The sequence below is a fragment of the Drosophila mauritiana genome, chromosome 2L (assembly GCF_004382145.1).
Source record: "Drosophila mauritiana strain mau12 chromosome 2L, ASM438214v1, whole genome shotgun sequence".
Taxonomy (NCBI): Eukaryota; Metazoa; Arthropoda; class Insecta; order Diptera; family Drosophilidae; genus Drosophila; species Drosophila mauritiana.
Genome location: NC_046667.1, coordinates 5,413,435 through 5,438,907, shown reverse-complemented (window position 1 = coordinate 5,438,907; position 25,473 = coordinate 5,413,435). Strand labels below are relative to the sequence as shown.

Sequence of the window (25,473 nt, the reverse complement as noted above, 5' to 3'; positions counted from 1 at the left end):
AATTGGGAACTCGCTGGTCATGGTTTAGTGTGTCCGTTTCAGGACATGCGCAATGGCCAGGAGCTTCCGGCAGCTGCATTGCGACAGGAAGAGAAGGGGTGGTGGGGTGGAGGAAGTGAAAACGGGGGACGAAAAGCAACGAGGACGTCCAAACAATGTGAGAAAATGCACGCGTGCGAAAATGCTGCTGAAAAAGTATGTGAAAACGCGGCGTAAGCTGAAGATCCTACTCCTGCTGGCCATCGTCGCCCTGCTGGTCATCACCATCATAGTGCTGGGCTCCAGCGGACGCAATGCGGCCATCGAACTGCTGCTGGACGAGCGCTTCATCGCACGCGCCTACAGGCCCGGGGATCAGCCCCAAGTGGCGGAGAAGCCACCGCCGGTGGCCGTGGCGCTGCTCCAGCCGCAGCGGGAGAACGGAGTGATTGTGCCCGAGAAGTATGACGAGCAGAAGATCAAGGAGCGCATCATTCAGAGCAAAATCGATCTGATGAAGCAGCAGCAGCAGCGGGACCACGAGGCGGAGCAGTCTGTAAGTTTCCAGTCCATTCGAAGAGGGTGAAAAATCTTAAAATGTACACCTTGTTTAGTCGCGCACCACTTTGGATGTGGTGATCAGCGCCGTGCACATATTCTACACTGCCCCGGTGCCGTGGTACAAGTCGAAGAAGCCGCCTCCGCCGCCAGCGGAGCACCCAAACGATGTGCCACTGACCACGCCGCGCCCAGTGCGAATCCTCAACACCGCCTTCTATCCGGCACTGGGTCTGTACAAGCCCAGTGCCTCGCTGCTGGGCCAGCACTTCGAGAACATACGCAGCTGTGGCATCGGAGTGCTCATCCTGAACTTCTCCGGTGGCAAGCCCGCGGAGGCGGCACTGCTCCATCAGATCTTAGAACTGGCACCGCAGCACAATCTCAGCGTGACCTTCGAGCTCAGTGTGGCCGGGAATCAGAGCGTAGAGTTTGTGCGGCAGCAGCTGCAGGAGATTGCCACGTACACCAGCCTAGCTGGATTCTACAAGGTGTGGAGCCAGTCGAGAGGTGTCTCCCTGCCTGTTCTCTACGTGAGCAATGCCTACAAGTTGAGCGAAAGTCTGGGAAGGCTGTTGTGTCGATCGCCGTCGCTGGTGGAACCGGATGGCCTGCGGAGAATTCTGGATGCCTTATTCATTGGACACATAAGGTGGAGTGCGCCTTAGATTATCCTAGGCGATCCTATATATCCTTCTGTTTCTCTCCAGGCTCAAAAGCCATGCCGATGTCCTGCGGAGGTTGTGCTTCGATGGCTTCTACAGCAAGCTGCCCAGCAATGGCGCTGTCTTCGCCAGCACCTGGAAGAACTGGTCGTATCTGAAGTCCTTTGCGCTGTCCTACAAGATGCTCTTTGTGCCCACGGTGGGCCCGGGATTCGCGGAGAGGAACAAGTTCCCGCGACACGGAGACATCCAGCGGCATCGCAGCAATGGACGGGTGAAGGAGCAGCCATCAACTGGAGTGCCATGACAGGCGAATACTAATACATTTCTGCTTGCAGTACTATGGCGTGGCCTGGCGGACAGCCATTCTCAACCACGTGGGCTTCATCAACATAGCCAGCTACAACAACTGGCCGGATGGCAGCCAGATCGAGGAGGTGGTGCCGCGCGCCGGCTTCCTGGACTACAATCCGGGCTCGAGAACGAAATATCTGGATCTCACGGCCCACTGGGTGGGCAACTTTCTGAAGACGCGGCAGGAGGCGGCGGCAGCAGCCTCGCCAGCGTCGCCGCCCAACTGCTACGAGCTGCTCAATGGAACCATATGCTAGGAGCGCGGCGGAGATAATCCTAGTTACTTTAGAAGCAATAGCAACGATTGCAGGCCACTCAATTACTTTCCAACTGTTAAGAAGTCTTCTGCTGCACACATTTACACACTGCATATATCGTTTTGATAGTGATATTTTTGAAAATGCGCGCCCAAATGTCGAGTTTTTGGCGGGAAATTCACTGCACTCCATTCCAATTAACTAATTTAAGTACTAAAACGCCAATCAAAGGAGAATTTTGAGAGGGGGAAGTGGTTTTTGCTGCCAAATCACTCGACAGAATATATATGAAAGCAATTACCATTGATATCAATTAACAATGTAACTCTTTTTATTACATCTATAATATAAAATAGCTTTCAATTATCGTAGGACTAAACGAGTAGAGGAGAACAATATCATAACTTAATGCCATGCCATATTATGTAGACACCAAAGGAAATTATCTATGTTATAACGATATAAACTAGACACTTGTTAAACGATTGGTACTTAACAAATTTTAACTTTATTACCAGTACGACATATAAATACTTTATCTAAGCTTTAATAGTTTAGTGCCCACAACATTGCTGTTTTATTTAAACATACATATATATGCATATGTACATATATATATTAGGGTTGCCATCCTTTCAACACAGATTTTTTTGTTGGAGTTCTGACTGGCTGAGCTGTCATTCAGTTCGTTTCTGGAAGAGATTAAGGCAGCAACATGTCAACGCCCAGGAAAAAAACTGTGGACGGCAGGAGGGGCAAGGGCCAAGGAGCAGGTGGCGTGAAGGGATGCTGCTGCAAGCGGTCGCAGTGCATCAAGAACTACTGCGACTGCTACCAGTCCATGGCCATTTGCACCAAGTTCTGTCGCTGCATTGGTAGGATTTCATTTCCATAAACACATACCGTAAGCCACTCATACATATACCCTGTAATTAGGCTGCAGGAACACGGAGGTGCGCGAGCTGGTGGACCCCAACTCCGTGGCCAAGAATTCCAACGCTGTGAAAAGGCAGAAGGCGGCTGCGATGAGCGCCAAGGCTGCAGCCGCAGCTGCCAAGGCGGGCATCGATGTCCAGGGCAAGGGGCTCCAGGTGGCGGCATCCACTTTGGCGTTGCCCGGCAAGGCGCTAATGACGCCGACAAAGTTTGGCCTAGCAGATGGCATACCGCCGATGGCTAGTAGTCACATTAATCCCATGCCCATCTCACGGCCCATAGCAACTGCCGCCACTCCAGCCAGGGCAGTGAAGCAACCGGCGGAGACGCTGGTGCCCGTCAATCTGATCATTCCGGTACTGCAGGACGATCGCAAGGAGCGGAATCTCTTCGTGCAGCCGGTGAACGCCGCTCTGCTGGAGTGCATGCTCATCCAGGCCACGGAGGCCGAGCAGTTGGGCCTGAACGAGCTCCAGGTGTGCCAGCTGGTGCTCGAAGAGTTTCTGCGCGGCTACAAGAACATCTTGGAGAAAATTTGCGAGTACAGCAAGGAATATTCTTAACTCAAAATGTCAAGATGGCTTATTTAATAGTTTAAAGGTCAGAATAACTTGCTGGTACAATAGCCAATTCAATTTTTGGCTTTAGATACATATGTACATTTTATAATGCAAAATTATACAATATTCGATTTGTGTATAACTAAATAATTGAGAAATTCAGTTTGCAAGATCGCGGGAATGGAAACTACCAATCGGGTGGCTGGAAAATCAGCTCGGTGACGAGCATATCGCAGCTGGTTTTCCTCTGCGACAAACGGGAGGCAGCCGGCGCGGTCTTGTGCCTGTCCAGCGGCAGCTCACTGTCACTGTCGCTCTCCGACTCCTGCTCCTCATGGGTCTCGACTTCGCCCTCCTCCATGCGTCGTCGCTTGCTTCTGCTCGTTCTCGGAGCTTTCGCCGCGGATCGAAACTTGCGCCAAAATTGCGCGGGCTGGGCGAACTCAATGTAGTTGGGGAATCGCATGGCCAGCGCTCGGCAAAAGGATTCAAAGGTGTGACTGAGCTCGGGACTCATGACGGACACTATGTTGCGATGGGTTTCCTCCACATAGCGAAGACAGCGTTCCAGTTCCTTGAGCTGCAAGGGAATTTAAACATGTAGTTCAAGGGGTAAAAGTTAATCAGTAAGATTAGCATACTGGCTCCTCGGACATGTCCGCCTTTCGCCCTCTTCCTCTGCCCGTTGCCTCGCCTGCCTCTGGTCTAGTTGGCGGAGTCAACTCCGATGGCCCATCTTCACCTTCATCGCTATTGTCGCCCTCGCCACGCGAGTTCTTCTCTTTTCCCTTTCCCTTGGTGCAATAGCAAATGCGGCGCATGATGAAGAGCATGTCCTGAACCACAATCAGGGCGTCGGGATTGTTGATGAAAGCCTTGTCTCTGGACTTTTCTGCAAGAAGAATATATGATTAGCATATCTACTTGAAGTTTAGGACAACTTTACTCACCTGCCAGCAGTTTTAGTTGGCCGAAGTAAAGCAACAGCACGTTCTCGTCCACCGAGGACATTATGTGATTGTAGAGCAGCCTACGATTTTTGGCCATTTGTGAACCCTTCAGTGGTGACTTGTAGTTGTCATTCGTTCTCACGCCCCTCAAAATAGCCTGGTCATTCAGATCGAAGGGGCACTCCTTCAGGCAGTGATCGAATAGCATTTTGTTGTACAACCTTTTGTAGCGAGTGAAGAAGGCATCCGCCTCCCTGGCCACCTCGGCACTTTCGTCCACCAGGCTAGCCAGCATGGATATGAGAATGGGACCCTTGAGCTTAATATTCCCGGACAGAATCACATCCTTGACGCAGCGAAAGGTACGCACCCGGGTCATCGCGAATTTCGATTGTAGTTTCGACAAGATCGCCTGAAAGTTACTCTCTAGAATTGATGGATGCTTCTTGCCGAGATCGTTGAGCGCTATCAAAGTGGTATTGATGATCTGAGGTCTGTCGTTTTTGGTCAGTATGGTTATGTACAGCTTGGATGCACTATTGGCCAGATGATTATCTCGCAGGGACAAGCGACCGGCTATCACAATCATCCAGTTGGTCATGCGCTCGTTATCCGAATCGAACTCCGACTCACAGAGCTTGGTGCACTCCTGCAGGTATTTAAACACAATGCTCACGATCCTATTGTCCACATCCTGGGGCACCATCACAATTAGCTCGGTATAGGCGCCCAGCAGGCACTGCAGCCGGGCGTATTCCTCCTGGAAACTTTGAGCACTGCTCAGAATGCCCTCGACGAGATCTTCCAGCAAACTGAGCTGCCAGTATGGCATCTCGGCGGCAATCGTAGGCGACTGGCTGTGAGACAGATGATGGATCTGGTTGAGCAAATTGACGGCACTCGAGATGATGCCCAGCCAAATGCTGCCCGTGCGCAGGGCATTCAGTAGTCTTTGGAATAGCTGATTGAGAGCCGGCTTGGAGAAGTTCCTCAGGCAGCCAATGATGAGCTGCAGCGCCAGAAATTGATTGGACTTCATGTTGTAGGAGGAGAGGCCATTGAAAATGCCAATCAGCGCGTCCATGTTGTTGGTAATGCGGCTGGACAGGAAGAGCAGCAGTCCCCAGGCATCGGTGGCCATGGACGTGGATAAGTGGGAGATAATCACGTTTACCAGTCTGGGTCTGCAAAAATGATAGGGTATGCTTATAATCCTTGAGATCCTACCAATGCTATAACCTACGTTACTATGGACTCCCGTTCCAGTAAAACAGCGAATCTCTCTTGAAGATAAGCTCGTGGTTGCGTCATCAGCAGGGTGCTGATGATTCGCCAGGGCATAAAGTGTTTGGCTTCGTTTGAATACTCCAGCGGCTGAATGTTTTTCAAGACTATTCTATCGAAGCTCTGCAAGCAATTTACAAAGTTTAGTATATTCATAAACTTACAAAGTGTTAACCTACCGAAATGGCCAGTTTCTGGAGCGCCACATCCTCATCGCTCATTAGGCAAGCCCAAATCCGGCAGTACACGCAAATGAGGGCAAAACAATTGGAGTAGGCCTCCAGCAGGGTTTCTATGGTCTCCAGCGCCGATTTTCTCACCGAAGACAAGCGATCCACGGCCAGCAAGGAGGTTTCCTTCACAAAATTGGTGTTATAGATGATCAGGGGATTGACTAGGACCAGTCTTTCCAGTAGAGCTATGCCAGCGGAACGCGCCAAACCATTATCCGCGGCCAGAAAACGCTGGTACACCATTTGGGGCAAGTTCTTGACCTCCGTCTCCAGTTGCTCATGTCCCTGGAAACTGAAGGCATACTGCACAATTCCGGGCTTCTCGAAACGCAGCTCGTTTTGCTGCGCAGAGGGTTCAGCCAAAGCTTCCACATCAGTATCATCGAACTGAACGAAACGAATGCTTTCCTGGAGAATTTTTTTCGTCATCGGTGATCCTTGTCTCAGGGCCAGGATGAGCACTTGGCACGCCTTCCTCCGCACAGTCAACGTACGATCGTTGAGGCAACGCAACACCTCCCTCAGCAGCGGCACCTCTCTGGGCACGTCGGACACCTCGTGGCGAAAGATGCTCCACTCCACCTCGCTTTCCTGCAAAAGGATCTTCTCGATCAGATCGAGAGCACGAATTTGAATGCCCACAGCATCGTCGGCTTTCACGGCCTCCAGCACGTAATCTGCGCAAGATTTGTTGCACTTGGTGAAAAGTACACGGTCGTACTTGGCTGCATAGCCTATAGCCACCTTCTCGTCGTTGGTTTTCCACTAAAGTTATATAAATTATATTACTATATGATTATTTCAGAGGATTTCACACGTACTCACCGCTTTAATGGGATTGGACACCACGCACTCAATGTAAAAGCGCAGGATGCGGTTGACAATGTCGGGATACTTATCTATGAGCTGGATAAACCAGTCCGATATGTGCTCCCCACTTTGCATCGCTCCACGGCGTCCAGCTGCAATCATCTGGGGACTATCCGTATAAACATGCATCGGAAAGGTTTGTCGCATTATCAGGTGTAGAGTTTGGTAGACATCGCCATTGTGCTCATTGGCTATCTCCGAGAAGAGCTCAAAACATTTGCCATGCAGGCCGGGAGCACCTAAAAATGCATTAAATTAAATTTAAAGTTCATTTTAGTTTCAAAATTTAAAAGCTCGTTAAAAAATAATCGAAAACTCGATAGTTTGGCTGCAGCATTGCCAGCATGTGAAAGGCAAAGAATCGATAACTGCATCGTTTTTTGGTGCATCTCTAGCGGACGGGGAGAAATAATGAAATAATCGTGAAATTACGAGAAACTTTTGAAATTCCGTAAGATGCTGGGTGTTCTACGTATCCAAGGAGCGTTGGCTACGGCGGGGCACGCGCGCCTTCTGTCCGCCCGCCTGCTGGCCAGCAAATCCACCACTGACATGACCACAAACCGCGGAGAATCCACACAATCGCCGGCCACCGAACACTTTGATATAATCATTGGAGGTGGCGGACTGGTGGGCACCACATTGGCCGCCGCTCTGGCCAAGAACTCGACGTTGGCGGACAAGAAGGTGCTGCTGCTGGAGGGTGCGCCCGAGTTCCGGGGATTTAATCCCACCGGGCCATACCAGAATCGCGTATCCGCCATCAATCACAACTCCATTGAGCTGTTCAAGTCCATTGATGCGTGGACGCACATCGAGTCGGCGCGCTACAAGCCCGTCAAGCAGATGCAGGTGTGGGAGTCCAACACGGACGCACTGATCCAGTTCCAGCACGATAACTTTGCCAGCGATGTGGCCTGCATCATTGAGAACGATTTGATCCTGGATGCGGTCTATGCGCGGGTCAAGGAAGCGCCCAATGTGGAGATCCTCAACAAGGCCAGAATCCAGTGCGTTCGCCTGCCCAGGGACTCCAACTCCAATCTCTCCGAGCTGCAGCTACAGGATGGACGCTCCTTTTCCTGCGATCTGCTCATCGGAGCGGATGGCGCCAATTCCGTGGTCAGAAAGGAGATGAACGTGGATGTGTTTTCCCTGAACTACGACCGCATGGGCGTGGTGGCGACGCTGGAACTCGGCGAAGATGCCTGTGATAACTCCGTGGCGTGGCAGAGGTTCCTGCCCAACGGACCAGTGGCACTGCTACCCCTGACGGACAGGCTGAGCTCCCTGGTCTGGAGCACCACCAACGAGCAGGCGAAAATGCTGCAAGCCCTGCCACCCACGGAATTCGTCGACGCCCTCAACGAAGCCTTCTGCCGGCAGTATCCGCGCGTGGAGCTCGCAGACAAGGCTGTCCAGGCGCTGAACTCCTTGTTCGGACACAACGGCAGCCAGCACCAGGTGCAGTATCCGCCGCGGGTGTGCGGCGTGCTGGACAAGTCGCGTGCCACGTTTCCGCTCGGTTTCCTGCACGCCTCGTCGTACGTTTGCAATGGAGCCGCTCTCGTTGGTGATGCCGCCCATCGAGTGCATCCGCTCGCGGGCCAGGGCGTCAATCTGGGCTTCAGCGATGTGCGGTATCTAGTGGAATCGCTGGCAGCCGGTGCATACGCCGGCTTCAAGCTCGGCGACAAGCAGCATCTCATCAAGTACGAGCGCAAGTGTCTGGCCAAGAATGTGCCCATCATGCTGGGCGTGCATGGTCTGCACACGCTCTACGCCACGCAGTTCAGTCCGGTGGTCTTGCTGCGCAGCTTGGGTCTGCAGCTGACCCAGAACTTGCCGCCCGTCAAGAACCTGTTCATGCGCGGAGCGATGGGTCAGTAGAGCGGGGACAATAAATGGGGAAAATTAAATCTTAAGTGTTTACTGTTTGCACATCACTTGTGAGCGGAATAAAGTCAGAGTTTATATAATGTTTGGAACCTACTTAATGGCTAGGACAATGGCATGTTGCTTCTGGCCAATAACTTGTGCAACTGTTCCACTGATCTACAGTTTAGAGATGCGTACGTATATTCCAAAGGATATATTGCTTCTAGGACCAAAACTGGTTGTTTAAATTTAAGTTACAAAGTCAAAACATCGTACATACATTACTACTACTTGTGTTATCTTTTAGATAACAAACTTTTGTCATTTAGGAACATTTTTGGCGAGTTTAAAAGTTCAGAAGAATTGCACAAAACATTAGGTCGGCCAATCAAAACTATAACTTAAACTAGCAATCGTTGTTTCATATTTTTGGTGGATTCGGGTTAAAGGCACGTTTGGCAGTTGTTAAGCTAGTACTAACTTAGTCTAGTCAAAAATTTGGCATGGTTTTTGTTCGGTAGCTGCAGAAATCTACAGCTCCTGGTGGCTCTTGGACAAGCTCTCGCCGAGCTTCAGTTCCGGATGGAGCTTGAATTCCTGCTCATGATCGAAAACCTGCTCGCGATCGCTCTTCAGCCTGGCCTCGCCCTCCTCGCTCGTCTCCACGCTGATTTGTTGCGAGTCCTCGGTGTCGGATATGTAACCCGATTCGCCAGTATAGTAAATGGGATACAGCAGAAGCGGCGAGGCGCTGAAGGCAACGAGATTCCGCTTGCGAAAGGCTTCCGACCACGTTTTGTTCGGATGACGATCGAACATCAGGGGCAGAAACTCATCGACCGGTATGAGCTTGTCCAGCGGCTTGGCGGCCAGCAGCTTCAGTGCACCCTGCAGGGATATAACGTAGCCCAGTGTCCAGTAGGAGTAGCCGGCGTGCACCAGATTATCCGCGTTCTCCACCGCCGGCTCGCTTTCATCCTTCAAACGCTTGCGACCAAAGTAAATGAGGTCGTACTGCGCGGCATTCCTGGCCTGGTTGAGTATTCTGACTGCGTTCTGTCGGAAATACGGCTCGAAGCGTATATCGTCCTCCAGAATGAGCACCTCCTTCAGTTGCTTGCGCACCATCAACACCCAGATGCTGTAGTGGCTCAGAAAGCAGCCAATCTCGCCCATTGTCATCGCCCGATGATGGTATGGGTCCTCGTAGCCGGGCAGAAATCGTACGCCCATCTCCAGCAGCCTCTCCGTGCTCAGTTCCTTGCCATCCACGGCCGGGAAGTGCTCCGCCTCCAGTCCGATCTCGTCGAACAGCCGTTCCATTTTCTCCCGCCGCTCGGGTCGTCTTTTCAGATTAATCATAAATATGCGGTCCAAGGAGAGCTTGCTCTTGTCCGGTTTCTTCTCCAAATGCTTGTAGTATTCGAGCAGTGGTGGCACTGCACCCAGTTCATTGACCATAATGCTCTTGAGGTTCACCAGCTGTTGTACGTCGTGGTCCAAGGTATCGCCTGGTTCCAATGGCTGCAGTATATAACCAAAGGTTATGTCGTTGCAGATGTGCAAGGGAATCCCCGAACTGTTGGCCGATATGGCGAACACAATGATGTCATCGGCTGGTCCATCGTACAGTGGCTCTTGCTGGCGGGATTTCTGCATTTCCACCAGCTTGTTCCTATCGAAGGTGAGATTCCTAACCGCTCGGTGGTTCATGTTCACCAAAACGGCTGTGTGGACCATTGGCACTGGGAAGCTGCCTTGCTTTTTCACATGGTAGATTTCCTTGTACTCATCCGTGCGCCTGTAGTAGTAGTCCTCCGTCATGCCGCACCAGAAATTCGAGTACAAGCTCTCCGAGATCAGCATGGGAGCCACAATTGGTAATTGGAGACGGGTGAGGACTTTCAGCGAATCTTTTGAAGTTAGCAAGACATCGGCATCCAGGAAAAACACGTAGTCAGCCCAAATATCGCGACCATACTGAAAGGCCTCCTCTTTCAGGGCGATCAGGTGCTTGAAACGCGATGCGGGCCACTCGTACGGCGAAGTCTCGTTGACAAAACTCTGCTCCTCCGGCTTAAATTCGTAGCTTACGCTGTGATAGAGATCCCCCGAGTTGTCCAGCCACTGCCGCAATAGCTCTATGCTGTCATCGTTGCTGTGATCACAGCGCAACCTGAGATATTTCGAAACCACAGGTAAGATTCGCAATTCTCATTTTCATATTTAAATGAGTTCACTTTACTAACCAAATTGATATTCTTTCCTTGGGATAGTCCTGCTGCTCCAGATAACTGAGGAACATGGGCAGTATGTGCGCTTTATTGCGCACCAGCAGGGCAATCAGTACCGTTGGCGACTCCTGGTAATCCTCCTCATCCTGTCCTGAAATGCATACCAAAATGCAAGCGAGGAGCAGGCCGAATATAACTTGTTTATTCATCTCCACGTCATCGATTCAACGCAACGCCGGGTTGAAAGGGGTCACAGTACACAATCTGGCGAAGCGGAAGCGTCCGGTTCGTTTGAAATGCGCCGGAGAATCAGATTCGGCGTTATCTATTAATAAACTGCCTCCTTCTTTTCCAGCTCCAGATGGAGTGACTCTCAAACTGCATCAGCTGTGGCGCCTCTCAAACCGTGCTGTTTTCGCTTGTTATCGATTTTGATGGATTTAAATGAATTTCAGTTGGAAATTGTTCCAATTGCTTTTTAAGTTCCTTTCATTTGATTAATAAGTTTAAAACAAGTTCTTTACCAACTTTCAAAGCATAGCATACAGCTTAATGAAGAAGAACTAGCATACATAATGACTGGAACATTTTCAAATGGCATAACAAATATTTATTGTTTTAAAACAAAGACCTAAGCACTTTTCCTTCACGCACTTGCCGCATGAGGCTTTGCATAGCTGGGGAAGTTCAGTTTCAGACCCTCCTTGGCCTCGAAGAAGGTGTACGAAAGGGTGATGGTGTCACAGGTCTCCAGCGCCGGATCTGCCATGATTTCGGGATCGATGTAGAAGAAGACGGGCATGTCCACCTCCTCGTGTGGATTCAGTTGCTGTTCCTCGAAGCAGAAGCATTGGATTTTGTTGAAATACGCGCCCGCCTCGAAGGGGATCACATTGTATGTGCTGATGCCAATTACCGGCTTATCCGTTGGATTTCGCGCCGTATAAAAGGCCAGAGCAGTCTCGCCAGGAGCCACTTTGATCTCGTACTGCTGCGGCTTGAAGTTCCAGCGCATGGAGGATCCAATGTCGGCATTGAAGCGTATCTTCAGCACCCGATCCTCGATCTTTTTCATGTGCTCCACCTTTTCGGCATCGTGCCCTTGCGTGGTGGCGCCTCCGTAGCTGTACGCCTGGCAAAAAATGCTGTACAGCGGCACAGCCGCATAGCTCAGGCCCACGATCAGCACTCCGCCGGCGGTTATGTAGTAGAGTGTGGATTTCGCACGCAATTTACGGGCGGCTTCCTCCGGAGAATCCGTCGATTTCATGCGCCAAAATTGTTGTGACTTATGGACTGAGTTTTGAGGGCGCATGGAGCTTCTGAACAGCTGCTGGCACTGCCCACGAAGGGCGCAAAGACTGCGCATCATCGTTAGATCTTTATTTGCCCCAATTAACTTTAACTTTCCCGTAGGTTTTCATTTATTTTAGCACTTGTTTGTATAATATTCAGGTCGTAAAGTGTGCGGCAGTGTGTACACACCTAGCTAAATCAGCTGTTCGCAAGTAATCACAGACAATCGATAGGCAAAGAAGTTTGTCATCGGCGGCGGAATTTCTCAAAAATAAATTTTAGAAACTAATCTAAACTATAAATAAAATGACTAAACATTGTAGGAACATTGTTTGAAAAATACACTACTCTTTGGTAGTTGATTCTGCAATAGGTAACTACTTGTCAAACAACTAGTTTTGGCACCAAAAACTTGTTATCAAAATTATTAAAATGTTGTCTTTGCTTGTTTTTTAATTTAAACTTACTAAATACGTATAACATGATGGGTAACCCTTACCTGTATTTTGATATCCCACTTTAAAGTTCATGTAGAGCACCTCCAGCAGGCAGCGAATGATCCTGTCGCGCGTTTTCAGGTGCTCCTTGAAGTGCACGTAGCGAAAGACGATCTTCAGGTCATCGCAGATGGTCAGGAAGAACATCCAGATGATGGTGGCGCGTACGCTTTTGTTATTGTTCAGCTCCAGAAGCCGGAAGATCTTGAGAACCTGTTCGATCACATCCTCGTCGAAGACGCCAAAAACCTTGGCGCCAGGAATGGTCAGAGTGAGCAGGTAGGCGCTAGCCGCATTAAGGGCTAGCTGCAGATTGATATTCTCATTCAGCTGCTGCGGAGCAGCCTGCTGCACATGCTCGGGCAAAATGGCCAGGCTCACAAGCGAGTATACGTACGCCAGGTAGCCAACCGCTGGAGAAAATCCAATTAAACTGGACCAATTATCGTGGGTGTTGCTATAGCTGGCCTGGTTCTCGTCTCTTATGGCTCGTATGACGCTGGATAAGTCCCGGAGCAACTGCAGCTGCGTCTCCTGGTGGCCACTATCCTGCATGCACATGGCCATAGACCAGAACTTCTCCGCTCGCTGCTGCAGCACATCGTTCTCGGCATCCTCTCCGTACAACCACTCCTCCACATCCACCCATCGCACATGCGGCTCGTAGTACACCCTTAAATCCTTAAAAATACGATGGAACTCCGACATGTTTACATTTTAGGTGTCCCGTGTCCAAACACAAACCGATAACCAAACCGAACAGCTGTGCGCAGTCCAGGGCAATCGATAAACGATAAGACGAGAAGAGCGGTTTGTTTTCAAAATGGTACAAAATCAGGGCTGATATATTAATGCATTTACTTGGCTTATTATTATGCAATTTAGTTGTTTCGTGGTTACATACGCGCACTTAGTTTCTAATTCCGCTGACAGCTAGAAATCCAGCGAGGCTGTGGCATTGGAATTGCTCAGTAGACCAGAGATGCAATTGTCCGGCTTGGCAGATGACTCCTGCAGCTCCGGCGGCAGATGGAACTTTTCGATGATGAACTTCTTGCGGCGCAACTTGAAGGCCAGGTCCGGGGTTTCCGGCATGTGCACGGCCAGCGTATTGATGGCCGACATCTTGTGCAAATGGAGCAGGCCACTGTACTCCTTGAAGGCTGGGTGCGTTTCACGCTCCGAACCGGCAAACGACTCCAGTTCGATGGCATAGTCCACCAGTTGGCGGATCTTGGGCACCAGGCTGGCATCGTACTTGGCAATCAGGTGCATGGGCATCGTGATCAGGCACACGGAGTTGCAGCTCCGCACACTGGCCATCAGCAGCGTGAGAAACTTGATCAGATCCTCGCCGAAGTGTTCGTCGTACCACAGAGGCGATCCCAACGAGGTCAGGCAGACGCGGCACAGGTTATTCTTCGTCCCAGCGACGAAGCTCTCGTTACGCAGCAGCTGTTGAATATCGTTAAGCAGTCCTTTGTACCGAGGGTTGTGGAACACCTGCAACTGCGACTCCTGGCTGCCTGTTTTTGTGCTACTGGTCACGCTGCTGCTGTTGTTGTTGTTATTATTGTTGTTGGCAGAGTTCTCCTCCTCTTGGGCTGGGATCTTCTCCTGCGGAGCGATCTCCGCGCCCGGAATCGGTGGGGCATCCTCCACAGGCTGCTGCTCCAGCAACGGAGTGGTCGGGGAGCTGCTCTTGGAGAACTCCTCGTCAATGACGATGTCCAGATGCTTGGGGCTATCGTCCCACAAGGTAGTCTTGACATTGTAGAGCATCATGGAGTCCATCTGTTCCATCAGATTGAAATGGTGTCCGATCTTGGCTGTGGCATGTTCGGAATTCACCAGCGGCAGATCATTGTACCGCCAGGCGATCCTTAGGCCATTCTCGGCGCCACCATCTCCCAGCGCTTGGACCTCGCTTTGCTCCATCGATTCCTGGTCGGTCAGCGGTCTGGGCAGACGACGCAGCATCTCGGCCGGAATATCGTCCAGGCTGCCCAGAAATATCTCCTGCTTGGAGATCACGCCCTCGGCCAGAAAGTACTTGGCCAGCACCTTGGCGTGCGTCATGAAGCGATCCTCCTCGATCAGGCAGATCGAACCCATGGGCAGACCGCCGCCAATGACCACGTCCAAGTACGGATTTCCGCTGGAGGTGATCACCTGCGCCGTGTGCGGCGAGGTGCGGGTGCCGCGGATTGGCTTCTGCACGGTGCGCTTGCGGAAACTGGTCATCTTCGTCGCACAGATTTCGCTAACCTTTACTTTTTGCGTTCTTTTTCGCTATGTGTTTCCTTCTCTTCGCGTAAACTTCTATTTCGATACTTTCGATATTATCTGTTCTCGATGGCTGCCAATGGGGGCATACTCTCCAATTGTGTATCGATAGTCCAAACAGCTGTTAATTCGCAAGTTCTGGGTAGCGCGATAGTTAAGCTTTTATTGTTTAAAAATAAATTTTTGTGTATGTTGAGTATAAGAGGCACAAGTCCAGTGTTGTATTAGAAAAGAAACTCATTGATTGCTTTGCAGTCGAGCTTGAGTACAAATAAATCAATAATTGAAAAAAAAAAAATGGTGTTTAAATCAATAACAATTTTAACCCAAAAAGTTATTTTATTAAAAGTATATTTGTTAAGACAGTTTTAACATAAACATATTGTCCTTAGCGTATATTTCTCATCGCCAATTTTAGTTATTATTTAAAATAGTTAAATTATCGTAACTATCGTTTGCCAAAAGCACATCTCACTCCGATAACAAAAACAGCTGTTTGATGACATACTTTTTTTGTTGGTAGTTGAGGAAAACAATTGGGAAAAATACCTTTAAATTGGAAAACAAAAATGGCAGAGGTGCCGTCCCCGCAAATGACGGAACAACTGGACAACGAGGAGGTGCGGGAGATCCTGAAGAACACAACGGATCTGCGGCAGTATTCACGACAGATTGAAAAGGAGTTTAAGGAGGTGGAGAATAAGTCCATAGAGGGTAAGCACTTCGTTCCATATGCAAACTTAGCTCTAATTATATCCCTTTGAATACCAGACTATATAGCGGAGTCGCAGAATATAGCCAACCTGCACAATCAGATAAACGATTGCGACGATGTCCTGGAGCGCATGGAAAATATGCTGATGAGCTTCCAGAGCGTTTTGAACAACATCAGCACTGAGATCACGCAGCTGCAAAGGAAATCCGTATCCATGTCCCTCCAACTGACCAATCGTCAGTCGGTCAAGGCTCAGTTATCCCAGTTTATCGAGGACATGGCCGTGTCCGAGGAGATGATCAACATAATAATGGAAACGCCGGTTACGGAGCGGGATTTCAGCACCCAGTTGAATGTACTGAATCACAAACTTTCGCTGGTCAAAGAGCTTAGCTTCAACGAGTCCAAGTCCACCAGCGATGTGAGCGATGTGCTGCAGAAACTGCGACTGAAAGCCATGGCCAAGATTCGCTCCTATCTGCTGGAGCAGATTTACAAGTTCCGGAAACCCATGACAAACTACCAGATTCCACAGAACGCCATGCTAAAGCACAAATTCTTCTTCGAGTTCATCCTGTCCAACGAGCGGCATGTGGCGCAGGAAATATGCAGCGAATACATCGATACGATGGGCAAAATTTACTATAGCTACTTTAAGGTTGGTTTATTTGCAAAGTTGTGGTAGCATAATTTCATTTATGTCATAACTTTCGTGCAGAGTTATTCCACACGCTTGACGAGCCTCAAATTCGAGGAATCCTGCACAAAGGACGATCTGATGGGCATCGAGGATAATGCATCCAAAGGTTTATTCTCCAAAACGACGAGTCTAAAGCACAAGAGCACCATTTTCACAATAGGAAAGCGAGGCGATATACTTAACCAGCAGCTGGAGGCACCAATTATAGTGCCACATGCGCAGCTAAAGAATCGAGTAAGATATGTGATGCATACACTTGCAAAGGAGATACATCTATAGTTTTATACAGTACACAGTGGAAGCTCTCTTCCGGTCGGAGCAATACGCCCTAGTGGACAATGCCTGTCGGGAATACCTATTTGTCACGGAGTTCTTTATGGTTCGCGGCACTCAAGCGCAAGATTTGTTCAACCAAATCATGGGCAAAACCCTAACTCTGATGATTGTAAGTCAATGGTTATTACACGCGAAATGTTAATCATATCTGTTTGTTTAACGTAGAAAAATCTGGAGACCTCCATACACGACTGTTTCGATACCATTGCCATGTTCCTGTGCATCCATCTCATTTTTCGCTATCAGCTAATGTGCCACAAGCGCTGTGTTCCCGCATTGGATAAGTGAGTCTCAATTCATGGGCGTTATTTTGGTTGACAATTGGATATTTATATGTTCTTATTTCAGATACTGGGACTCCCTGCAGGCGGTAATATGGCCACGTTTCGAACTAGTATTCCGCTTGAATATCCAGAGCATACATGACTGTGATCCAACCAAGTTCAACAAGGAACTGGGACCGCACTACGTAAGTTTACAATTTTGACTACGCCAAATCGATTTTGATGATAGTAATTTTTGATTTATATAAAAAAAAAACAATTAATTGATTAACCAAAGGAATGCCAGCATTCTAAAAGTCAAGAGGGGGCCAATAGTGATAACTTATAACCATTTCATTTGAACAAAACGCCTTGTCATAATATAATACGTATATTTTACAGATAACACGACGCTACGCAGAGTTCAGTGCGGCCATTGTGGGAATCTCGGAGCATTTTCCTAATGAATTGGTTAGCCGACTGCTTCTGGAACTTCAAAATGAAGTGGAGTGCTTCATCCTTCGCATGGCCGCAATATTTCCAACGCGAAAGGATCAGCTCATTTACCTGATAAACAACTACGATTTGGTTTTGGGCGTGTTGATGGAGCACACGCGAGACAACTCCAAAGAAGCGGAGGCATTCAGAGAGCAGCTCAACTCCCGCAGTGCGGAATATGTCGAGGAGATCCTGGCCCCGCATTTCGGAGGCATTATTCAGTTCGTCAAGGAGTGCGAGCACTTCTTCGAGAAGGAACAAATGGATGAGCTGCGCAAGCAGGAGCGAAGAAGTCTGGCCTTGGTCGCTAGCTTCTCGGCCAACTGGAAGAAATCTCTGGAGGAACTGAACAGGGAGGTGCTTCTCTCATTTCCCTCGTTGCTGACGGGCTCCCAGCTGCTGCAACTTGCGTTGGCCAGTTTGGTGCAATACTATCACCGCTTCCACAAGCTCCTCACGCCCAATGCCCGCGCCCAGCTAACGAACATCCACGTCGTGATGGTGGAGATCAAGAAGTACAAGAGCAATTACTGAGGGACGCTTTAATTGAATGTGGGTGTGTCTTCTGTGTATTCCAACTTGAGTAAAGTTCCGAAATATTTGTATGTAAGCTATACGACTTAATCCTCATCCTCAAACATCATCTCGACGAGATCCTGATTGGAGCAGCGCTCGCCATCCAGACGCTGTGGCCGCTTCCAGCGCAGCAGAGTGGGCAAGAAGATCAGATGCGTGTTGGGATCCTTGCGGAAGGGGCAGTTCAAATCCTTCCAGCTGCAGAGAAAAACAAGTGTTAGTTTATTGCTTACCACGGTTCAGTGATAACAGGCGGCATGAATACAACTCAAGAGCATTGTAAAGCTATCGGTGTTTAATGGTTGTTTTTATCATGAATGTTCTCGGCGTTTAAATAAGCACTCGAGTGTTCATTTCATCATCGTACAGTTGAGGTTGAGTGACTAGTGTCACTTTGCCACAATGTACTGAACTTGATAATGAACTTGATAATCGAATGACAAAACGTTTTGACAACTGAATGACGTGGGATATATGCATATATGTACGTCATTCTAAATGACTAAGTTTGTTTTTTGTTATTCGATTATTCTGCACCAAAGAAACCACCAGATGTTCGCAGTCTCGCAGTGCATGAAATATTAATTCCTGCTTAAATATCTAACCGCAGCTGTTTTCTTCGGTTTGGTGGTATTAACTTACTATGCCCGCTCGCCCACATCCACATGCACGAAGTGCGAGTTGCCGGGGGCCTTCTTCAGAGCATCGTGTATCACCGGCTCCGCTGCAAATGTGATAAATGAGTTTGGGAATCGGATAGGCTGCGGTTAGCCGCATTGGGATCAGGGCAATCTTACCCTTCACGCAGTAGGGGCACCAGCTCTCTCCGTTCTCGTCCTTGCCGCCGCTGAAGAGGACGTGGACCGGCTCGTTGCCGTTCTCCAGTTCCTCCATCTTCTTGGAGAACTCATCGTATCCCTTGACGTTGTGTGTGACCACCATGATCTTGCTGGGATTAGTATTCACCGCGCAGTAGCGTTTGAGTATGCGACCGAAAAGCGTTGGAAGCGACGTGATGGCGAACTTTGAAGTAACTGGCTTCTGGAGGGGAATGGACTTCTCCTAATTTATCAGGTTTTCTGACTTTTTGACGTAAAAAAAGCTTACTGTCACAGATGGCAGGGTTGCCAGCTTTCGAGCGCACTGATAATTGGCCATTTTCAAGCCAAAGAAAATAACAGATTTTTAGCTTAAATTTTGAAACGTATGAATGGGAAAAATATAAGAACAGATACGTTGACTTAGAAATTTATTTGTAATGTATAAGATTTTCAACAATTTCTTCACTAAAATAAATTGTGAACGAATGATAACACAATACTAACTGGCTATAGCCATTTTAGCGTGAATAGCTCGATAACCCGCTAATTGGTGCAAATATGACAACACTATTTTTATCGTAAAACTAAACAGCTGATTAGAATTCTTTTTTTCGTAAAGTACATTTATTTGTTTTTTACCATAGATTTCGGCGTGAACGATGTCACGGCTAGCTTTATTGCGCAATTTGGTCACTCAGCGGCAGAATTTGTTGCCCGCCAACTTTGGCAGGCTAAAATGTGCGGCTGCGATGCACTGGAGTCCACATTTGCGTCAGGAAGCGTCGCGCGGTTTGTGCCTCAAACTTCTCATTCGGTTACATCTGAACTAATTAATATATTATTTATGTAGGTGGTGGCGGATCCCTTCAACGGTCGCAGGATAACACCCAGGTGTCCACGGATGTGCGCCCCATTGGCGAGAAGATCAAGGAGAACACTAAGACGGCCAGTTATACGGCGATTATAATCGCCGGATTAGGGGTGACCTGCGTGATGTTCTTCGCCATATTCCGAGAGCTATTCTCCAGCGAGAGCCCGAACAATATATACGCGGACGCGTTGAGCCGTGTGGTCGAAGATCCGCGGGTACAGGATGCAATTGGCGCACCCATCAAGGGATTCGGCGAGACATCCAGGCGCGGTCGCAGACAGCATGTGGCGCACTCCAGCTATGAGCGCAATGGAAAGCCCCACATGCGAATGCAGTTCTATGTGCAGGGCCTGAGGAACAAGGCCACCGTGCAGCTGGAGTCCAGAAGGGTATGAACGGGATGAATAACTCATTGGCCTCATTTCACTAATCCGCTACCCTTACAGAGTGGCTGTGGCAAACTGGAGTATCGTTATCTGTTCGTGCAATTGGATCACTATCCCCGCACCACCATCATCCTTGAGGACAACCGTGCATTTGACCCCACCCCCGAGCCAGCGTCCGCTGGATCTTCCTTTGGCAACCTAGCCCTGATGTCCAATAGCCGGGATAAGTAGGCGGATCCTTCCGATCTTCTCCTCTCCTCTTAAATTCTCTGTACATTTGTTATATTTATTATTTGACTGACAATGAAATTGCATTGGGTAACCAAGCAGAGTCATCTTTAAGTTATTCGCCAATCGAGAAGTTGTCCATCTCCAAAATGGCGCCCGACTGGTGTCAGTAGAGCTTTTTCCACGGTATAATCTCCCAAGAGCGAACGATGTGGCGTCCGAATAGAAAGTCCTTCAGCTTGTTCATTATGTAAAACGAGATGCCGAAGAAGGAGGCGAAGTACAGCCAGAACTGTCCAAGCCGCTCCCAAATGCTAAGATGATAGCGAGCGGCAACTTGGAGCACGTCCAGCTCCAGGTCAATGATGAGACCAGGTTCCAAGCGCGCTGACGTTTCTCTGTAGTATGTCTCCTGTACGGCCAGCTGGAAATAGGCTGGATTGGCTTTGACTTGAGCTAGCAGGGATTCCATCTTGAACTGATCTATATTTCCGTTGGTAGAGTTCGTATCCAAGTGAACCTGTCGGAACTGAGTCTTGATGTTGCGTCCCGGAAACGGACAGGTGAACTCCACGTATTGCTTCAGCTGCAGCTCTCCCTTCAGCTGAATGTGCCCATTTCTGAGGCGCGCGTGCAGGGGAAGCTGTAGCTGATGGGCCAGCACGGACGGAGGCGATAGATCGCACTTGTGCTGCAGTTCGGCTTCAAAGAAGACCAGCAGATTGAAGCTGACCAATTGCGTGGGCACATCCTGCAGCTCCAGCTGAAAGTGCGCCCGATCTGTTACGCCATCGTAGTCCACATCCTCTGTCCAATATCTGGTGGTGGTGCAGCTATTTGTATAGCTCTCCATTTGCGCATTAAACTGGCTGAAGCTGCTGCAGGCGACCAGGGATTCCTCCTCCTCGTACTCTCCCTGGTCCGTTGTGCCCACGAATATGTACTCGTAGTTGAACTCAACATTCGGCTGCTCGTACAGCACCCTCGATTCTGATATCCCAGAATAGGGACTCAGCAAGGACACGAGCAGCACGGGCAGCATCACAGAAAGCGCTATGAAGGCCAGGACCAAAAGTGAGGCGAAGGAGCACAGCGAGTTCTTGTACACGATCGCCGTGTTTGTCGTGTGCAGCGGAATAAATTTCATCTTGTCTTCTCTAAAAAAACCTTTTTTTTTGTGAGCACCTGCTTGCTTGACACTTGCCACTGGTTTGCTATGAAACGAGGTTTCCGTTGCCAGGCAACGCACAAAATTAAATTTCCACCACTGATTCCATTCAAGCCCATTTTTATAGGAATAACACAGTTATTTATTTATTTTACTATTTAGTTATTTAGGTATTAAAGGAAAGAAAATATCTTTGCATTTTAAAAGCTTGAATTTTGCGCCATAACGCTGACATTGTTTTTGATAAATCGATGAAGAATATCGATATGTACCAGGACCCAAGGAAAGTCCTTGCAATGTATCGATAATAATGTCTGTTTTAAATTCAAAAATATCCCGGGCATCCTAACTTTAAATAACAAGTGAGAGGTAAGCTGACTAGTTATAAAACCAAAATAAATCTATAAATATAAATAAGTTTCTTAAAAAATACCCCCCTACCCCATTTTTGAATGAATGAAACCTCTTAAATCGCTTTATTAGCAACTGGCACATTCTCAACTTGAACTTCTTCCAGTTGCGAGAAGATTCAAGCTTCATTCCCGTCCAATGCACATCCGTTCCGGCTTTAAGCCGATACCAAAAAAGTATTGATTGCACATAATTATAGGATTTGGATGCGGGCCCTCTTGAAGCTCGCACAACCCACCGACTAAAAAGTGAAAAGTGAGCCTGCAGCGCGGGGCAGTCGGGGGAAAAGTACGAAACTGAAGAACGGAACGCATAACTTGGCCAACATTTGCTCATAATTAAGACGGCCAACTGGTTTTTAGTTTGGCTGCAGGAGGCTCAAAATGCTTTCGTGTGCACCGCGTAAAAATCGGAAGTTGCAGCTTTGCATTTAATGCGCTTATTTTAAAGAGTGTTGAAAGCGGAGTGCTCAAAAAAAAGAAGAAAATCGTACTATATATGTGCATAATTGGTCGGGCCTTTCGCCTGAGGAAAATGATGGAATGTAATGGGATACTTAATACGAAATCTGACACGATTTGCAGCAGAAAGTTATAAACTAGCAAAAAACTGCAAGGTGAAAAAAGTTAAGTTTTGGTTCACAATTTCTTTTTGAATGTTTATTTTCCTATTTAGGCCAAAAGCTAATAGAATATTTAACATTTCCTAGAAGTAAACTTATAATAAAGACCTTAGTTTTACATTGCCTGTCACCTTTGCAAGTTTCCTGTTTAGTTTTGTTTTATAGCCAAAAAACTTGGAGTATTTACCTTATATATTCGTGTCATGTCAGATTGGCTAACAAAGTTTTTGGCTTTTGCTGTGTGACATGTGTTTTGTGCATATTAAAAATGTGTGGTAAAAATGATGGGCTGCCAGTCGGTGTCACAACTACCGAAAAATGATGAATAAATAAAAGTGAATCACATTTTGACAGTAACGTCAGCTTTATTTGCGGCTGATCCTCTGACACTTTACACACAAAATTATTTCGCCCGATTCAACAGCGTAGCATCCTGAATTTAAGTAATTCCCCCCCCACCCTTTCCATATCATCCTCCACCGAAAAAAAATCAATAACTTTTCTACATTTTCCTTCTCCACATTGCCACGCCATTTTACAAAAAGGCCGAAGAGGAAAAAGAAATGGGCGAAAAGTTGGTATGTAAAAGCCAAGATGGCAGACAAGCAGACAGATAGGGCGGGGTATACATATATACCAACATATATATATATATATGTATGTATTCAGATGTATACGAACGCAGTTGGAATTCAGCTCACGGCCCCAGGACAATGCCAGCTCTGTGCCCATATATCCTTTTTCACGAAATTTCAGCTTTCACTCGTTTCGCGTACGTGACCGTGTTGCCACCAAGGAGCTGTTGAAGTGGCAAATTCGCACAGCGCCACCATTCCACTGGTTCGCTTTTGGGCGGGTGGTTGGAGGTGGGTTAGCGGGTGGTTTTGGGTGGTTTTTGGGCGGTGCTGGGGTCAGAGTTGTGGTGGGTGTGCGCCAGGTGGGCGCTGGCAAAAAGTAGCAGTTTATTAGGCGCACCAAATTAACATAGGACTACTAATGACTGCCACGCCAAACTAACTAGGCAGGCGAAAAGTTTGGAGCAAGGAGCGGACAGGAGGTGGGAATATGGCTCCATGGCAGTGTCCTGCTAATTAGGACTAGCACCAAAAGGTGCTGGCAGTCTGGAAAAATTGTAATTCAGCTGATAAGAAGTAAGTGGCACTCAGCACCTTACTTTATCTAGGCTGATATTCCAAAATAAAGTTGTAAAAATATTTGGAAATGATCTTAAATTTAAAAAATATGCTAAATATTACTAAATTTTTACATCATATGTACATAAGTGCTTATGATTTTTGTTAGAAACTAAAACCAGTTAAACTCTTCGCGCGCTGAAAAGTATGCTACAAAAAAGGTGAATAATTTTCTAGCCAAATTCAAACTGTTTGGGATATTGGATAAGACTTATATTATGAAAATATTGTTTTTAGAATTCAAATTCAAACTGTTTGGGATATTGAATATGACTAATATTATAAAACTATTGTTTTTAGAAAACAAAGAAAGCCGCGTGAGCCAACTTATGCCACTCACTCGAGGGTGTTGAGCATTGAAGGCCGGTTGAAAGTGATTACAACGCCTGCGCGGATTCGTATCCTTTTTGCCCAAACCGACACCCCTTCAACTGGATGCTGGAATGGAAGGAAAGAGGGGAAATGCTTTCCCCGGAAGCTTTCATTTTTGCTGGCGCCCAACTCCCAAAGGAAATCAAAGGGAAGCACAAAACGTATGGGTTACGTTGAGGTTGCTCTAATATTTATGCCGAGTTCATGTCTCTATCCGAGCAAAATTCCCCTTACAACACTCAAGTGGAAAAGTGTTATAGATGTGTACATGAGCGGGGTATTCACTCAAGGAGGCCACAGGACGAAGGACGAAGGATGCATGACGAAGGATGGGGATGCTGGCGAGTTCCTTTGCTGAACTATATTTGACAATCAAGCCGCAAGCATATGTTACCCGATAATTTGCCGAAAGTTTTAATGAAAGACATGGGACTCATTTTTCCTGCCACACTCTCTTCTTATATGTGTGAGCGAGCAGGAGTTAATGTCCTTTTTGTGTGTGTGCTGCTCAGTCGCCATTTTGTCCGTGTCTGTGTGTGTGTGTGTGCCAGCATATTTTGATGAGCTCGAGAAAAGCAAGTGTCCTTTTCCGAGAATTTCCGTCTTGCGTTCGTTTGTGGGAGTGTCTGTCCTCCGTTTATGCGTATAATTTCCATTTTATAAATGACTTTTCCGGACGAATTTTCCGACTAGCCGCAGGCCACTGTAATCACACCATATCTGTTGAAAGTTTACAACTTTTTGCCAGCACTTTCGGAATACAAATTGTAAGGGGTTAGTTAGCTCGAACTTTTGAGAAATTATTGCTTGTCTAGCTTAGCTTCGATTTGTTAAATAATATTGCAAACAATTTCTATAAGCGAAATGGAAAATATAGAAATACATAACTTTCCCTTAATTTAAACATTTCTCCATGGATGGGAAATGAATGAAGGCATAAATAATGCAAAATACAATGAAAACAGCAAAGTTTCTGTCATTTCCGCTGTGACAAATCTGTTCAGTTAGCATGTTGCTCATTTTAAAAAATATAAAAAATGGGTTTACGGTTACAGCAACGAAGATTAAATGCTCTCAAAAATATAAATTTTAAAATTGAAGGCTTGGATAAGTTAAGTGTTGGTAAATTTTAATATTTAACAATATAGCTTTTCTTTCGAAAAATCCAGTAAAATTTGTGTGGTAAAGGGCATTATAAAAAGATTGGAAAATATAAATATAATTGGAAAATATAAAAATAATTGGAAAACATGGGGTGATACCCACTAAAAATCGCCACCACATCCCGCTGGGCAGTGGAGCAGACGACTGAAAAGTGGACATGTTCGTGGTCCCCGGAAAGTGGAATGAAAATCGGTGGAAAATTGTGGGGAGGGGAGTGGGGTGAACCATGTCATACAATTTTTCAGTTGTTGTGACTTCCTTGGTCGCCGTTGTTGATTTTTTTCGCCCCGCAATGGTAATAAGCGTACAACT

General features: G+C 47.6%; 11 protein-coding genes across 11 annotated transcripts; 5 read left to right on the top strand and 6 right to left on the bottom strand.

Moving 5' to 3' along the window:
* The first annotated feature begins 58 nt into the window (after positions 1–58).
* On the top strand, positions 59–2,377 carry LOC117143817 (glycoprotein endo-alpha-1,2-mannosidase-like protein). The gene is made up of 4 exons (XM_033308666.1): positions 59–535; positions 594–1,189; positions 1,248–1,476; positions 1,541–2,377. The coding sequence occupies exons 1-4, from the start codon at positions 182–184 to the stop codon at positions 1,811–1,813; spliced, it is 1,452 nt and encodes a 483-aa protein (XP_033164557.1). The 5' UTR covers positions 59–181; the 3' UTR covers positions 1,814–2,377.
* Positions 2,378–2,445: 68 nt separating this feature from the next.
* LOC117135113 (protein tesmin/TSO1-like CXC 2) lies at positions 2,446–3,456 on the top strand. The gene is made up of 2 exons (XM_033295130.1): positions 2,446–2,688; positions 2,750–3,456. Exons 1-2 carry the CDS (start codon positions 2,529–2,531, stop codon positions 3,310–3,312), a joined length of 723 nt encoding a protein of 240 aa, XP_033151021.1. The 5' UTR covers positions 2,446–2,528; the 3' UTR covers positions 3,313–3,456.
* On the bottom strand, positions 3,322–13,347 carry LOC117151098. The gene is made up of 7 exons (XM_033318350.1): positions 12,554–13,347; positions 6,602–6,885; positions 5,723–6,541; positions 5,503–5,666; positions 4,260–5,443; positions 3,951–4,201; positions 3,322–3,889 (listed from the first exon to the last, which is right to left on the bottom strand). Exons 1-7 carry the CDS (start codon positions 13,257–13,259, stop codon positions 3,497–3,499), a joined length of 3,801 nt encoding a protein of 1,266 aa, XP_033174241.1. The 5' UTR covers positions 13,260–13,347; the 3' UTR covers positions 3,322–3,496.
* Positions 7,022–8,625, top strand: LOC117135110 (ubiquinone biosynthesis monooxygenase COQ6, mitochondrial). Its single transcript, XM_033295126.1, has one exon. It carries the CDS (start codon positions 7,103–7,105, stop codon positions 8,534–8,536), a length of 1,434 nt encoding a protein of 477 aa, XP_033151017.1. The 5' UTR covers positions 7,022–7,102; the 3' UTR covers positions 8,537–8,625.
* LOC117151099 (glycosyltransferase 25 family member) lies at positions 8,594–11,127 on the bottom strand. Its single transcript, XM_033295125.1, has 2 exons — positions 10,774–11,127; positions 8,594–10,700 (listed from the first exon to the last, which is right to left on the bottom strand). Exons 1-2 carry the CDS (start codon positions 10,965–10,967, stop codon positions 9,056–9,058), a joined length of 1,839 nt encoding a protein of 612 aa, XP_033151016.1. The 5' UTR covers positions 10,968–11,127; the 3' UTR covers positions 8,594–9,055.
* LOC117135112 (cytochrome c oxidase assembly protein COX11, mitochondrial) lies at positions 11,346–12,255 on the bottom strand. Its single transcript, XM_033295128.1, has one exon. It carries the CDS (start codon positions 12,128–12,130, stop codon positions 11,405–11,407), a length of 726 nt encoding a protein of 241 aa, XP_033151019.1. The 5' UTR covers positions 12,131–12,255; the 3' UTR covers positions 11,346–11,404.
* Positions 13,348–13,392: 45 nt separating the features above from the next.
* On the bottom strand, positions 13,393–14,985 carry LOC117135111 (putative elongator complex protein 4). Its single transcript, XM_033295127.1, has one exon. The coding sequence runs from the start codon at positions 14,793–14,795 to the stop codon at positions 13,485–13,487; it is 1,311 nt and encodes a 436-aa protein (XP_033151018.1). The 5' UTR covers positions 14,796–14,985; the 3' UTR covers positions 13,393–13,484.
* Positions 14,986–15,406: 421 nt separating this feature from the next.
* LOC117140174 (vacuolar protein sorting-associated protein 52 homolog) lies at positions 15,407–18,209 on the top strand. The gene is made up of 7 exons (XM_033302954.1): positions 15,407–15,551; positions 15,609–16,210; positions 16,271–16,486; positions 16,542–16,697; positions 16,754–16,872; positions 16,937–17,057; positions 17,254–18,209. Exons 1-7 carry the CDS (start codon positions 15,407–15,409, stop codon positions 17,881–17,883), a joined length of 1,989 nt encoding a protein of 662 aa, XP_033158845.1. The 3' UTR covers positions 17,884–18,209.
* LOC117140202 (thioredoxin domain-containing protein 17) lies at positions 17,877–19,020 on the bottom strand. Its single transcript, XM_033302991.1, has 3 exons — positions 18,723–19,020; positions 18,568–18,649; positions 17,877–18,123 (listed from the first exon to the last, which is right to left on the bottom strand). The coding sequence occupies exons 1-3, from the start codon at positions 18,865–18,867 to the stop codon at positions 17,970–17,972; spliced, it is 381 nt and encodes a 126-aa protein (XP_033158882.1). The 5' UTR covers positions 18,868–19,020; the 3' UTR covers positions 17,877–17,969.
* Positions 19,021–19,331: 311 nt separating this feature from the next.
* On the top strand, positions 19,332–20,338 carry LOC117140193 (mitochondrial import inner membrane translocase subunit Tim21). The gene is made up of 3 exons (XM_033302978.1): positions 19,332–19,535; positions 19,597–20,006; positions 20,064–20,338. Exons 1-3 carry the CDS (start codon positions 19,406–19,408, stop codon positions 20,232–20,234), a joined length of 711 nt encoding a protein of 236 aa, XP_033158869.1. The 5' UTR covers positions 19,332–19,405; the 3' UTR covers positions 20,235–20,338.
* LOC117140186 (transmembrane protein 231) lies at positions 20,322–21,545 on the bottom strand. Its single transcript, XM_033302964.1, has one exon. It carries the CDS (start codon positions 21,376–21,378, stop codon positions 20,398–20,400), a length of 981 nt encoding a protein of 326 aa, XP_033158855.1. The 5' UTR covers positions 21,379–21,545; the 3' UTR covers positions 20,322–20,397.
* Positions 21,546–25,473: the final 3,928 nt, after the last annotated feature.

What these genes read in the sequence shown, in the direction of transcription:
- LOC117140174 (XM_033302954.1), top strand. Translation starts at nt 15,407, where the DNA reads ATGGCAGAGGTGCCGTCCCCGCAAATGACGGAACAACTGGACAACGAG. An exon ending in TTTACTATAGCTACTTTAAG is followed by an intron (nt 16,211 to 16,270) that starts GTTGGTTTATTT and finishes ACTTTCGTGCAG; the next exon opens with AGTTATTCCACACGCTTGAC. An exon ending in AGGAACTGGGACCGCACTAC is followed by an intron (nt 17,058 to 17,253) that starts GTAAGTTTACAA and finishes TATATTTTACAG; the next exon opens with ATAACACGACGCTACGCAGA.
- LOC117140202 (XM_033302991.1), bottom strand. Translation starts at nt 18,867, where the DNA reads ATGGTGGTCACACACAACGTCAAGGGATACGATGAGTTCTCCAAGAAG. An exon ending in GTGCCCCTACTGCGTGAAGG is followed by an intron (nt 18,650 to 18,722) that starts GTAAGATTGCCC and finishes TCACATTTGCAG; the next exon opens with CGGAGCCGGTGATACACGAT. An exon ending in GATGTGGGCGAGCGGGCATA is followed by an intron (nt 18,124 to 18,567) that starts GTAAGTTAATAC and finishes TTTTCTCTGCAG; the next exon opens with CTGGAAGGATTTGAACTGCC.
- LOC117135110 (XM_033295126.1), top strand. Translation starts at nt 7,103, where the DNA reads ATGCTGGGTGTTCTACGTATCCAAGGAGCGTTGGCTACGGCGGGGCAC.
- LOC117135112 (XM_033295128.1), bottom strand. Translation starts at nt 12,130, where the DNA reads ATGATGCGCAGTCTTTGCGCCCTTCGTGGGCAGTGCCAGCAGCTGTTC.
- LOC117151098 (XM_033318350.1), bottom strand. Translation starts at nt 13,259, where the DNA reads ATGTCGGAGTTCCATCGTATTTTTAAGGATTTAAGGGTGTACTACGAG. An exon ending in GAACGGGAGTCCATAGTAAC is followed by an intron (nt 5,444 to 5,502) that starts GTAGGTTATAGC and finishes TCATTTTTGCAG; the next exon opens with ACCCAGACTGGTAAACGTGA. An exon ending in CCAACTAAAACTGCTGGCAG is followed by an intron (nt 4,202 to 4,259) that starts GTGAGTAAAGTT and finishes TTCTTCTTGCAG; the next exon opens with AAAAGTCCAGAGACAAGGCT.
- LOC117151099 (XM_033295125.1), bottom strand. Translation starts at nt 10,967, where the DNA reads ATGAATAAACAAGTTATATTCGGCCTGCTCCTCGCTTGCATTTTGGTA. An exon ending in AAGGAAAGAATATCAATTTG is followed by an intron (nt 10,701 to 10,773) that starts GTTAGTAAAGTG and finishes GAAATATCTCAG; the next exon opens with GTTGCGCTGTGATCACAGCA.
- LOC117135113 (XM_033295130.1), top strand. Translation starts at nt 2,529, where the DNA reads ATGTCAACGCCCAGGAAAAAAACTGTGGACGGCAGGAGGGGCAAGGGC. An exon ending in CAAGTTCTGTCGCTGCATTG is followed by an intron (nt 2,689 to 2,749) that starts GTAGGATTTCAT and finishes CCCTGTAATTAG; the next exon opens with GCTGCAGGAACACGGAGGTG.
- LOC117135111 (XM_033295127.1), bottom strand. Translation starts at nt 14,795, where the DNA reads ATGACCAGTTTCCGCAAGCGCACCGTGCAGAAGCCAATCCGCGGCACC.
- LOC117140193 (XM_033302978.1), top strand. Translation starts at nt 19,406, where the DNA reads ATGTCACGGCTAGCTTTATTGCGCAATTTGGTCACTCAGCGGCAGAAT. An exon ending in GCGTCAGGAAGCGTCGCGCG is followed by an intron (nt 19,536 to 19,596) that starts GTTTGTGCCTCA and finishes TTATTTATGTAG; the next exon opens with GTGGTGGCGGATCCCTTCAA. An exon ending in TGCAGCTGGAGTCCAGAAGG is followed by an intron (nt 20,007 to 20,063) that starts GTATGAACGGGA and finishes CTACCCTTACAG; the next exon opens with AGTGGCTGTGGCAAACTGGA.
- LOC117140186 (XM_033302964.1), bottom strand. Translation starts at nt 21,378, where the DNA reads ATGAAATTTATTCCGCTGCACACGACAAACACGGCGATCGTGTACAAG.
- LOC117143817 (XM_033308666.1), top strand. Translation starts at nt 182, where the DNA reads ATGCTGCTGAAAAAGTATGTGAAAACGCGGCGTAAGCTGAAGATCCTA. An exon ending in TTATTCATTGGACACATAAG is followed by an intron (nt 1,190 to 1,247) that starts GTGGAGTGCGCC and finishes GTTTCTCTCCAG; the next exon opens with GCTCAAAAGCCATGCCGATG. An exon ending in GGCATCGCAGCAATGGACGG is followed by an intron (nt 1,477 to 1,540) that starts GTGAAGGAGCAG and finishes TTCTGCTTGCAG; the next exon opens with TACTATGGCGTGGCCTGGCG.